This window comes from Xenia sp. Carnegie-2017, unplaced genomic scaffold, assembly GCF_021976095.1.
Source record: "Xenia sp. Carnegie-2017 unplaced genomic scaffold, XeniaSp_v1 HiC_scaffold_118, whole genome shotgun sequence".
NCBI classification, from domain to species: Eukaryota; Metazoa; Cnidaria; class Anthozoa; order Malacalcyonacea; family Xeniidae; genus Xenia; species Xenia sp. Carnegie-2017.
In genome coordinates, this window is record NW_025813423.1 from 1 (window position 1) to 11,000 (window position 11,000).

General features: G+C 34.7%; 2 protein-coding genes across 2 annotated transcripts; both read right to left on the reverse strand.

Moving 5' to 3' along the window:
* Positions 1-4,513: 4,513 nt before the first annotated feature.
* On the reverse strand, positions 4,514-10,811 carry LOC124446172 (fibroblast growth factor receptor 2-like). Its single transcript, XM_046997001.1, has 14 exons — positions 10,508-10,811; positions 10,053-10,373; positions 9,416-9,670; positions 8,463-8,749; positions 7,904-8,089; positions 7,733-7,764; positions 7,590-7,631; positions 7,017-7,139; positions 6,756-6,826; positions 6,612-6,652; positions 6,396-6,492; positions 6,215-6,323; positions 5,557-5,846; positions 4,514-4,999 (listed from the first exon to the last, which is right to left on the reverse strand). The coding sequence occupies exons 4-14, from the start codon at positions 8,686-8,688 to the stop codon at positions 4,846-4,848; spliced, it is 1,371 nt and encodes a 456-aa protein (XP_046852957.1). The 5' UTR covers positions 8,689-8,749; positions 9,416-9,670; positions 10,053-10,373; positions 10,508-10,811; the 3' UTR covers positions 4,514-4,845.
* Positions 8,712-10,798, reverse strand: LOC124446181 (hemicentin-1-like; the record flags this gene model as incomplete). Its single annotated transcript, XM_046997012.1, has 4 exons — positions 8,712-8,749; positions 9,416-9,670; positions 10,053-10,373; positions 10,508-10,798. Coding segments are annotated over 4 exons (905 nt in total), but the record flags the coding sequence as incomplete, so codon positions are not given.
* Positions 10,812-11,000: the final 189 nt, after the last annotated feature.

Sequence of the window (11,000 nt, forward strand, 5' to 3'; positions counted from 1 at the left end):
TCATCCACGATGTATAACTTTTATACTTTTCACATTTTCTCAATCACCTATAACTTGATGAAATGTTACAAGCATAGTAAAATTTTCTGTCCTCTATTCAAAATTCGTTACCGATATTGGTTTCTGCGACCCCCCCGCCCTCCTCCAACAAAAAAAATTGACAGCGCGCCATTGCACCATACGCTTGCCCTAGTGATGAATGATAACTTGTACAATAAACGATAAAAGAGCACAATGGAGAAAGTCTTTTTAGTGAAAATATATAAATATTATCATCATAAATTTTATTTTGACTGTCGTTACTGCAAACGTGTGACTTCTTGGGACTTTGGATATTTAAATATATATGGCAACAATTTTTCCTATTTTACGCTACTTACTTTTTGCTAGAAATGAGCACTTTTATTTCTGTTAATGAAATAATACAAATCATAGTCATATTACCACCAATTATCATGTTTATATTATAAAAGGAAAACTTTTAAATACTACGAAAATGTCAAATATTAAATCTATCCAAACAGATACCTGCTGAAAAAGGAACGCTACAATCTTTCGAATTAAAACTCATTCATGTTATTCCAGTAATCTTTTCCCTAAATAAACTCTTAGCTCAGACAACTCATCTAACATCTCGTTAAGTTAGAAGAAGCATAAACTCAAATCAAACTTTAAGCATCTTCATCGGAGATGCGTCTCTTCTAAGAATACATGAAGAGAATTGGACCGTTTGAAATACAATTCATAAATTCTTGGTCATTGGCTCACTGAGCACTGGCAAAAGCAATAATTTAAATTCGGAGGTTATTTGCTGAATATTGAATGGCATTTTCAATTTCATTGTCTGCTTCAGGTAGTGGACTAAAAGGATGAAACATACTACGACAAACAAAGACATCTTGCAAACTCAACATAGCTATGAGTTCGATGGAAAAAATCAAGACACAATAATTCATTTGGTGATATTTTGACTCTATAAATTGTCTCCTGGGAAATGTTAACAACAAATGCAATATAAAGAATCTAGGTCCGAATGAAAATTAAAAAACAAATTACTTTAAAATCGGTTTTAATCTATAAAATAAACTAAGACATAACAAGTAAATTTAATGTACTTCATAAAACTTCTAAACATCCATGTTTGAAGTTCAGAAGTTAGTTGTTTGAAAGTAGTGCAATTTTTTATGATATAATTTAGTTTATATAGCAATAACTGTTGATTGTCCTTTGCCTAAAATTTACAAATTTCACCTAAAAAATTCGTATCTTTTCAAAATATATAAGATCAATGCAGATCACGATTCTGAGAAATAAACCAAATAGTTTCTCCTTCAGCGTTTCAGTTTAAAATTAAGATTTATTTTTTAGAGATGATTTCTTATCTGTAGCTTGATCAAAAATGATTACGCGACTACAAATAATCATCCAAGTTAGTCAGCTGAAATTTCAATTGAAAAAAACGTTTACTTTGTTATTTGTAACTAACTCAAAATCCTAAAGTCGCCTTAAATCGTTGATGGATATCAGTGGCATACAAAGCATGAGGACCTAGAGGGACATTATGAAACATGTACGTTTGGCGATAATTTATAACATGAAATCATTAGTGCGTAACAATTAATGATTTCTAAACTATAATTATCACAACACATAAATTTTATAGGGGTTGCTCCTTATACTACATTGGTGAAATCAGTTTAAATTGGCTTATAACTATTTGAAGCAAACAATGTGTAAAATGCCGTTTTCCCATGATTTGGAGACTTTCATGATGCTAACCATGGTGTAGAAACTTGCATGTTGCTAACCAAGGTGTGGAGACTTTCATGGTGTTAACCATGGTGTGAAGACTTACACGGTTTTAACCATGGTGTGGAGACTGTCATGATGATAACCAAGGTGTGGAGACTTACATGGTGTTAACCATGGTGTAGAAACTTGCATTGTGCCAATCATGGTGTAGAGGAAACTTGCATTGTGCCAACCATGATGTATAGACTCGCATTGTGCTAACCATGGTGTAGAAACTTGCATTGTGCCAACCATGGTGTAGAAACTTGCATTGCGCCAACCATGGTGTAGAAACTTGCATTGCGCCAACCATGGTGTAGAAACTTGCATTGTGCCAACCATGGTGTAGAAACTTGCATTGCGCCAACCATGGTGTAGAAACTTGCATTGCGCCAACCATGGTGTAGAAACTTGCATTGTGCCAACCATGGTGTAGAAACTTGCATTGCGCCAACCATGGTGTGAGAACTTGCATTGCGCCAACCATGTTGTAGAAACTTGCATTGCGCCAACCATGGTGTAGAAACTTGCATTGTACCAACCATGGTGTAGACGAAACTTGCATTGTGCCAACCATGGTGTAGAAATTTACATTGTGTTAATCATGATGTATAGACTTGCATTGTGCCAACCATGGTGTAGAAACTTACATGGTGTTAATCATGATGTATAGACTTGCATGGGCCAACCATGGAAGTTTGAGATTTACATGGGTTTTAAGAAAGGTAAGTCCATCCAAATAACTTAGCTTTCCTTCACCTGTGGTATTAACGATTTCAGAAAGTTTACCAAATTGTTGATTTTCAACAAAATATAAGAAGGTGATATTTTGCAATTCTTAAAATTCTTCAATTGGCAGTTCCTACGTATCTTCGTTTCCAATTCACAAAATAATGTAAACAATAGCTTCAAAAAATGGACTCTATCTTCTCAGGCTGTTGAACATCTTTAGTGTCGTTGTGATTTGTCGCTGTCATATTTTCTAATCTTATTGCGTCTTCATTCTTATAAGATGCTCCTTTTCGTGGAGAGGTATCTTCTGCTAGCCTTATTTGTGTGGTAAATTCCAAAAGACTGGTTAAAATGGTTACAACGATGATTGTGTAAAACGATACACGAAAGGTCAAACGAGAACCTTCTATGCATATTACAAACAAACTTCATCGTCTGCAAGCACACGCCATGTTTTGTGGGAATCAGAGTCTGTTGACGGCACGCCAGAAAGCAGACAATATGTATGTATAGTCAATTGTAATATCACAGATTAGTGACTGACAAAAGGTCATCTCTATTATTAATTTTGTATTGGGCGCTTTGCAAGTGTTGAGAGCTTTTGTAATCTTGTGCCACTTCATGAAAGAATCATTGATTGACATAGACCTCTCAGTAAGTAAATTAAAAATAAGTCCAAAGTATAAAATAAAGATTTAAATCCAACCTGAATGAGTCCTGCTCCCTTAATATAGCGATGAACGAAAGAAAGACGATGGATTGAGAATCATGATTGATTCCTTCCACAAAGCCACAGTATAAGGAATAAACATAGGTTTACTTTGATGTGCAACTTGCTGTTGTGGATATAATTAGACTAATGGCTGCCACTAGCCTGCCCAGCGCTTCTATTGATAAGGAAATGCATTTCACTGACTGCCGCTGAGCCAACTATGGCAGTCAAATGCGTGATAAGATATGAGTGGCATAAAAATTTTCAATAGAGTGGCTCAACTCTATGTTCCATATATATACTGCACGTGCCTAATGTCACGCATAAAACAAGATAGTTTTTAGCTAAAGTACTGTTCAAGTTTAAAAACAAACACCATGATCTTGCATTGTTCTCACTATCATTAAATATAAAGTTATAAAAATATTGTAACATGGGACCAATTAGAACACTAACGTAAACATAATTAGAGAAATGATGACTTTGTTAATCAGTTTAATAACAGAAGGTACAAGCAGCTTGTGTATTTTGTCGTGGGTTAGGTTTTAGAACAACACAAGCATGAAATTCTTTCCAATGACGTTTACATCTTCTTGGGGTTCAATACGGCTAAATGATGCATATCAAAAATGTCTTCTGATCTGCATATTAAAGATGAGCAGTTTTTTTCGACACAGCCTGTATGCATAAAAACTGGCAGGACCGTAGCTAGAACGTTAATTTGGGGTGGGGGTAGTGCATATTCATCTATCAGTTGTGCCCAACTGATTTCTTCAAAAAGCAAAATCACTTTCAAAAGAAGTCAGTCATGCACAACTTCCATTTGTTCTCATATGTTCGCGTTAGTTTAAATTCATGAACACGAAGCACACAAACATCGCACTTCACAAAAAATCAAAAACATTTTGTAGTTTCATACGTCTATAAACCACAATTAGTTCTTTGATGAACCAAGTTTATCTTGACTCTTGATAAAAAATCATTCCAGATTTCCTTAACTATATTTGCTCAAATATTGGAAAGTTTTCAAATATTTGGATTCGATCATTTCGAGGGTGTTTGGTATGGTACAACGTGTTCGCTACTCAAAAAAGTGGGCTGAGTGAAAGAACACAACGGTACTATCCTTAATGCAGTAAAAAGAACTTTAATGTCTGCACTGCATGTGCTGTGGGATTGTTAGCAATATACGTAGTGCTTGAACCAGGGAAATTTTTATTGGCGAGCCGCAGTACTTATGAAGCTTTAAGAAAAACTGAAAAAAATAGAGAGCAATAGTCATTTTGCGAAAAACATATTGCTGATAATATATGAACACATGACACATGAATAATATATGAACACATTTGACCGCCATGTTGGTGGTCAAACACAAGAGAATATTATATCAACATAGGAGATAGGTAGAACTGTGGAGATCGGTTGCAATTCCAAGAATAAATTTACAATTTAAATGCTTAGCATATTTTGAGTTGATACTTCCTATTTTTGGCGCTCGAAAACACAACACATTAAAAATAATATTACATAAACACGATTGCAAAGTTCTGTTGGTAGCTTTTCTCTTTCTTTGCAATAACGAACTGTTTTTCAAATTTGCATTCCCCAGTTTACACATATGACTTGTGCAAATTAGCATAATACGGATGATGTTCTTTCTCCTCCGACGAGCCGCGGTCTTTTTCTGTAAAGTGTTCATCTATTGTCTTCTCTTTCATAATTATTTTCCCATCATTATGATTATTGGGTGAATTTTCAGGGAAACTAAAAACAAAAAATTACTTCTTCACGTCTACACGGTGAAGTCTCTCTTCGGGCTGTACGTTGTATTATTTCTATGGAGTTTAAATGGGGATATATTCTCTATAGACTATCGGGGGAATTCTCTCTATAAATAAACTGCTTAATAAATTCTCTCTCGATAAGCTACCCTATCAAAATCTCTTTCAACACCCAGTCAACTTTCATTAAAGCGAGCATCAACAATGACTGTCGGCCACTCAACACATTTTAATACTCTTAAGCAAAACAAGAGCCCAGTATATTCTGCCTACAAAATGTTGTACGACAAATACTGCCAAAAATTGATATTTATATCAAATTATTTACTGTTTAAACGGTAATTTATATACTTGGAATGTAAATCATTCATGGAAGAACAAATAGATACAAGAGATCAAACTGATAGAAAGTGATCCATTTTAAAATAAAATCGCTAATTACGTTTTAACTTTTTTCAAAAATCCCCTAGTGTATGCCAAAGTGAAAATGGGACGGCAATTGATATTTTCTAGTCACTAACAACTTTTAGACAAACTTACAAATTTACATCTGAATGCTTCGGCATTTCCGGTTTACGATCATTATGCATTTTCTCAATTTCGCTATCCTTTCTTCCTTTTTTACGAAATCCTTTATCAAAACGGAATTTATCCCTCCTCGCATTTGGATCTCTTGGTAAAAGCGCAAAACTTTCGTTATCAGCCGGCGATGGAACTGGTGGTAAGGGAGAATTGCATTGAAATGGATCCATTTCTGGAGTCTTCACCTCGGATGGCGATAAATAGTCGTTCATTAGTTCACCTTGTACCTCGAGGTACCCTTGACCTCCCTGTCGAAGAGATGAATGTTGAGCAACAAGAAGCATACAAACAATGGCGTAGACTCTCCAAGATGGGGGAGGGGGAAACAAGTTAGAAAGATAATTTCTTTGTGGACAAGGACTGAAAATATTTGATGAAATTCAAATGGAAGAGTGGGCATAAAAATTTATGGAGATACCTGCCCCCTCCAGGATCCCTAAGCGATGCCACAACACATACACAGGCCTTTTTCCCGACATTAATAATTTCTATTTTAAGACACGACGCATATCAAGATACAACGTCAATTACACACCTCAGATGAAGTATAAAGCTCAATAATTTCGTCAAACATTTCAATAAGTTCGAGAAACAAGAGGCAAAGTAAATTACCAACCTCAGATGAAGTATGAAGTTCGATAATTTTGTCGAGGATTTTAACAAGTTCTGAAAATGTTGGCCTACAATCTTTATCCGCATGCCAACATTTCATCATAAGTGTCGATCTGCATGAAATAAAGTAAATCTTAAACTGAGTGAATTAATATCCTACGAAGAATTTTGACATAAATTCTTACATTTCTTCAGGACATGCATGAGGCGGTTCCATTCTATGCCCGCGTGCAAGTAAATCTGCAACCTCAGTTGGAAGAACATCAGGATAAGGTGTGCCACCTGTAAATAAACAAAATAGTCATGAAATCATTATTTCAATGATAACAAAAATAAGAAAACATTTGAACAGGAATCAAGCATCAAATCCAAATTAAATATTGTAGGTACTCAGTAGTTACCTAATGTGAACAATTCCCACAGTACAATACCAAATGACCAACTACATAGAAGAAAAAATTAGGCATGAAGTAGTGATAATTTGCCGAAAATTAACATGGTCTTCAATGCATGGACTTCATTCACTTCACTATTCTACAACTTACACATCGCTCTTTTCGGTGAAGAGTCTTTGAATAATTGCCTCAATAGCCATCCATTTCACTGGTAGTAATCCCTGCAAAAAAACAGTAGGATCAAAACATCATGTATGAGAACAGAATAAAGATACATATAAAGATTGTGTTGCTTTTTAATGTTGCTACACAAAAAATGATTACTAAACCCTAGTTGTGCAAGTTAAAACTGTATCTGTTCAGAAAAATAAGCAAATCAATATACATTTTTACAAAACAGTATTTATTCACGGTGGAAGTCTTAATATATTGACTGTCTTTGCCCACATCACGGGCAAGACCAAAATCGGCGATTTTGATGACGTAGTTATCAGTAACTAAAATATTCCTGGTTGCTAAATCCCTGTGAATACACTAGAAAGGAAAGAGTTCGTAAGTAAATAGTATACAAACACTTTCAACTTGTTTATCCATAACAAGGTACTACTATGGAAAGCTTGAAGCAAGAGAACATATACTTACTAGTCTCGAAGCAAGAATGAAGGAGAACATATACTTACTAGTCTCGAAGCAAGAATGAAGGAGAACATATACTTACTAGTCTCGAAGCAAGAATGAAGGAGAACATATACTTACTAGTCTCGAAGCAAGAATGAAGGAGAACATATACTTACTAGTCTTGAAGCAAGAATGAAGGAGAACATATACTTACTAGTCTCGAAGCAAGAATGAAGGAGAACATATACTTACTTCTAATGAAGCAAGAATGAAGGAGAACATATAACTTTAATGAATCTTGAAGCAAGAATAAAAGAGAACATATACTTACTAGTCATGAACCCAATAAGTTTAACATATACTTACTAGTCTCGAAGCAAGAATGAAGGATAACATATACTTTGTATTCTTAAGCAAGAATCTGAAATGAACATTTTAGTTATTCTTGAAGCAAGAAAATGAAAGAGAACATATACTTACTAATATTGAAAGCAAGAATGAAAGAGAACATTATAAATTTTTGGATGAGAGAAGAAAAATTCTATAAATAAAATGACCAGAATTCATATAAATTATAGTCTTCAAGATGAAATGAAAGATAAATCATAAAATTCCTTGCCTTGAGACCAAAATTAATATAACAAGGTTTTCTCAACTTGAACAAGTGAAAGAAAAAATACCTTTAAGAGTTTTTACGGCAACTTTTGCCGTTTTGTTGTTGTTCACGTAATGATTTCGTCGAACGGGTCCACCAAAACGACGTCTAGTTGATTTTCTTTTAGTGCTACCACGAGGATCAAACGCAACAATTCCCATTGCATCCGCCAAAAATACTTTGCCAAATGCACCGGAGCCAAGTTCTCGAGCTGCAAAAAATTTACAAACAATCTTCAATTTACAGAATGTTGATTATATAGTAAACTTTGCACTAGTACAACTAGCGTCTAAATACAAACGTGATTGTCCTAATAGCACTAATGGGGTCCGAAACAAATAAAAAAATTGCAGACCTTTAGCAAACAAACAACAAAATCTAGATATGTATTGCTTTGCAATAGACACCTCTTTCCAAGACCATTAAAAATTTTTGATCCCTCAACAGTGGTCTTTTCACTTGAGTTCCTAAACATTGAAACTCTTTCCTCAGGAATCAAACACCAAGCAGTTATACCTATTTTCTAAAGGTCCGCGTACACTCATGCCATATCGATGCACATAGTAGCGATAAAGCACACTTACCGAAGTTTAGTCTGTTTCTTGGAAACTCCCATTCCGCATCATAAGGTAACTTGTTGGTTTGCTTCGTGATCGGTGTGTGTGGATCTAACTTTTTGATGTAGTCAGTAAGTGGAGGCATGGTTAGAATGTAAAATCCTCCATAAGCTTTCTTTCGTTTATAAAGAATAACGGCAACAACGACAACAAGGCTGAGAATAATAAAGAAACTAATACCACCAACAACCATGGGAGTTTTGTTAGAATCTGCCTTTAGTGGTGCTTTGATGGCTGACCATCGACGACGAAAGCTACAGGTGAACATTGCAAAGAGGAACGTAGGTAAGTTATATGCTCAATATTTTATTTATATTCTGTCGATATTCGGCGTGACAAGACCTGAGACTGGTTTTTCAATGATGGTTTTGCTCAAAGTGTTAATGACAAAATTTTCAGCACACAGTTTTCTCAATTGACTTTAAACTTGAATGGCGTTAGTTTACTTCTATAGAAATTTAGAACCTTCTTTTCACTATAGTTAATTAGTACCACTGGGACATCAGATATATTATTATTTAAAGAAATAGTAGTTTTACTCCACAGTATGTAGTAAAATATCTTAACATTGCCATACTTATACACATATTCATCGAAACATGTATTCGTTAAACTGTTGTATTTTTAAACAAAATAAAACAAAGTTGGTGACAAAATTTTGTGTCATAAGCATTTTAACCTTGGATTAATTCAAAATTTTGTTTTAAATTCTGACGCGTATGGTGACATTCAAGTCGCCATTTCTTTTCTCTGTGCACAACAGCTTGTTTTTTGATTGGGAAAGGATAAAAATTGATAATAAATGAGAATTTCATGAATGGTTGCCACGAGAAAAACTTTTTTAGAAAAAGATCAACAATGCAATAATGTGCAATGAAGTGACAACAGAAAGTGAAGAATAAAAAGATAGATAGACAAACCCAATTCATGGTCTTCCGAGGTGATATTTAGACCATTCTGCGCGTAACAACGATAAGTTCCACTGTTGCCTTCTTCGAAAGACGCAAAATACAACACATTACTTCTATTTTCAAAAGGACTGAAGTTCGATGTAGTATCATCAAATTTCGTCCACCAAACTGTAGGTTTAGGATTGCCATCAGCATCACAGAAGAGAGTAAACTCTAGGCTGATTTCTGGTTTAATCTCTGAAAATGGCTTAATAACTGGAGGAGCTGAAATTTAAGAAAATTACGTACTTATCTTTCCAACTAACAATTTGCTTTTGAAATAAGCCAATTGCTATAATAATATACAAGCGCATGCGTATTAAAGATTTCATCCTATTCTAACGAAAGCAAAATATTTACAAGTCGTCCGAATAAAGTATTGCAGTGAGATAAGTTTAAAAATTGTGAAAAGATATTTTCTATCAATGATTATTGATATTTTCGATAAATACACATAGTGCTCAAGACGTGATACCTCAAAGAGCATTAATGTAACATTTAACAACAGTTTAAATTTTTTAAAAAATACGTAAAACGCGATCGTAGCATTCTTACAACAAAAAAGTCATTCTTTAAATGTTTAGCTGCCAACAATTTATGAACCTACCAAGTATTTCCACTTTGGCCTTTGCTGTCTTATTGCCAAGAGAATTGCGAGCTGTACATGAAAACTCGCCTAAATGCTCTTTGTAATCAGCTTTACAAATCACCAGTACATCTGCTTTGGATTTCATATAAATCCCCCCGATCATACCCTCACATTGATCTGTTTTAGATATATCATTGCTTTTCTTAAATTTTATTACTTCGCCGTCTTTTTTCCATTCGATTTCAGGAGGAGGATAACCGGATGCATGACAATCGATTTCAAAAGAAGAATCCTGTCTTTGTACAATATTGTTGAGGGAAACGTTTGGTGCCATCAATACTACAAGAGAAACACCAGATCATGATGGGAAAACTGTTCAAAACAAGAACAAGCGCGACCGTCAACCATGATAACCAGACACAAACAAGAATTAACTAGTGGTCTAGGGTATGAGCAGAGAATATAGTATTTACCTCGCACACTCAAAGTGATCGTCTCAACTACTAAAACTCCAGCGAAATGACCATAACATGTGTATGTACCACTATCACTGACGTTGACATTATCGATAAAAAGAGAATTGTATACGCTGTTATTTATTGATGTATTGACTATTTCCACTCGCGAACCAACGTAAATAGGTTTGTTGTTAAATGTCCAACTGATAAGAGTAGATGTTTGGGAAGTAACTTTACAAGACAACTTCGCCTTTTTCATTTCATCAACAAATACATGATGTTCAACTGCTTGCAATGGCTTAGAACCTAAACCATAAACGAAAATTATAAATTAACCTTCTTACTCGGGTTCATACGATTTAATTAAAACGAAAACGGAAGAGAAAAACGATCACTAATAAGCATTTTGCATGGGGTTGAAAAAAACTTCACTGATCAAATTAGATCGGTTAATGTCCTTGCGTGTGAACATGTATAGTCATGAACAGCGCGTATTCGTAAAATTACC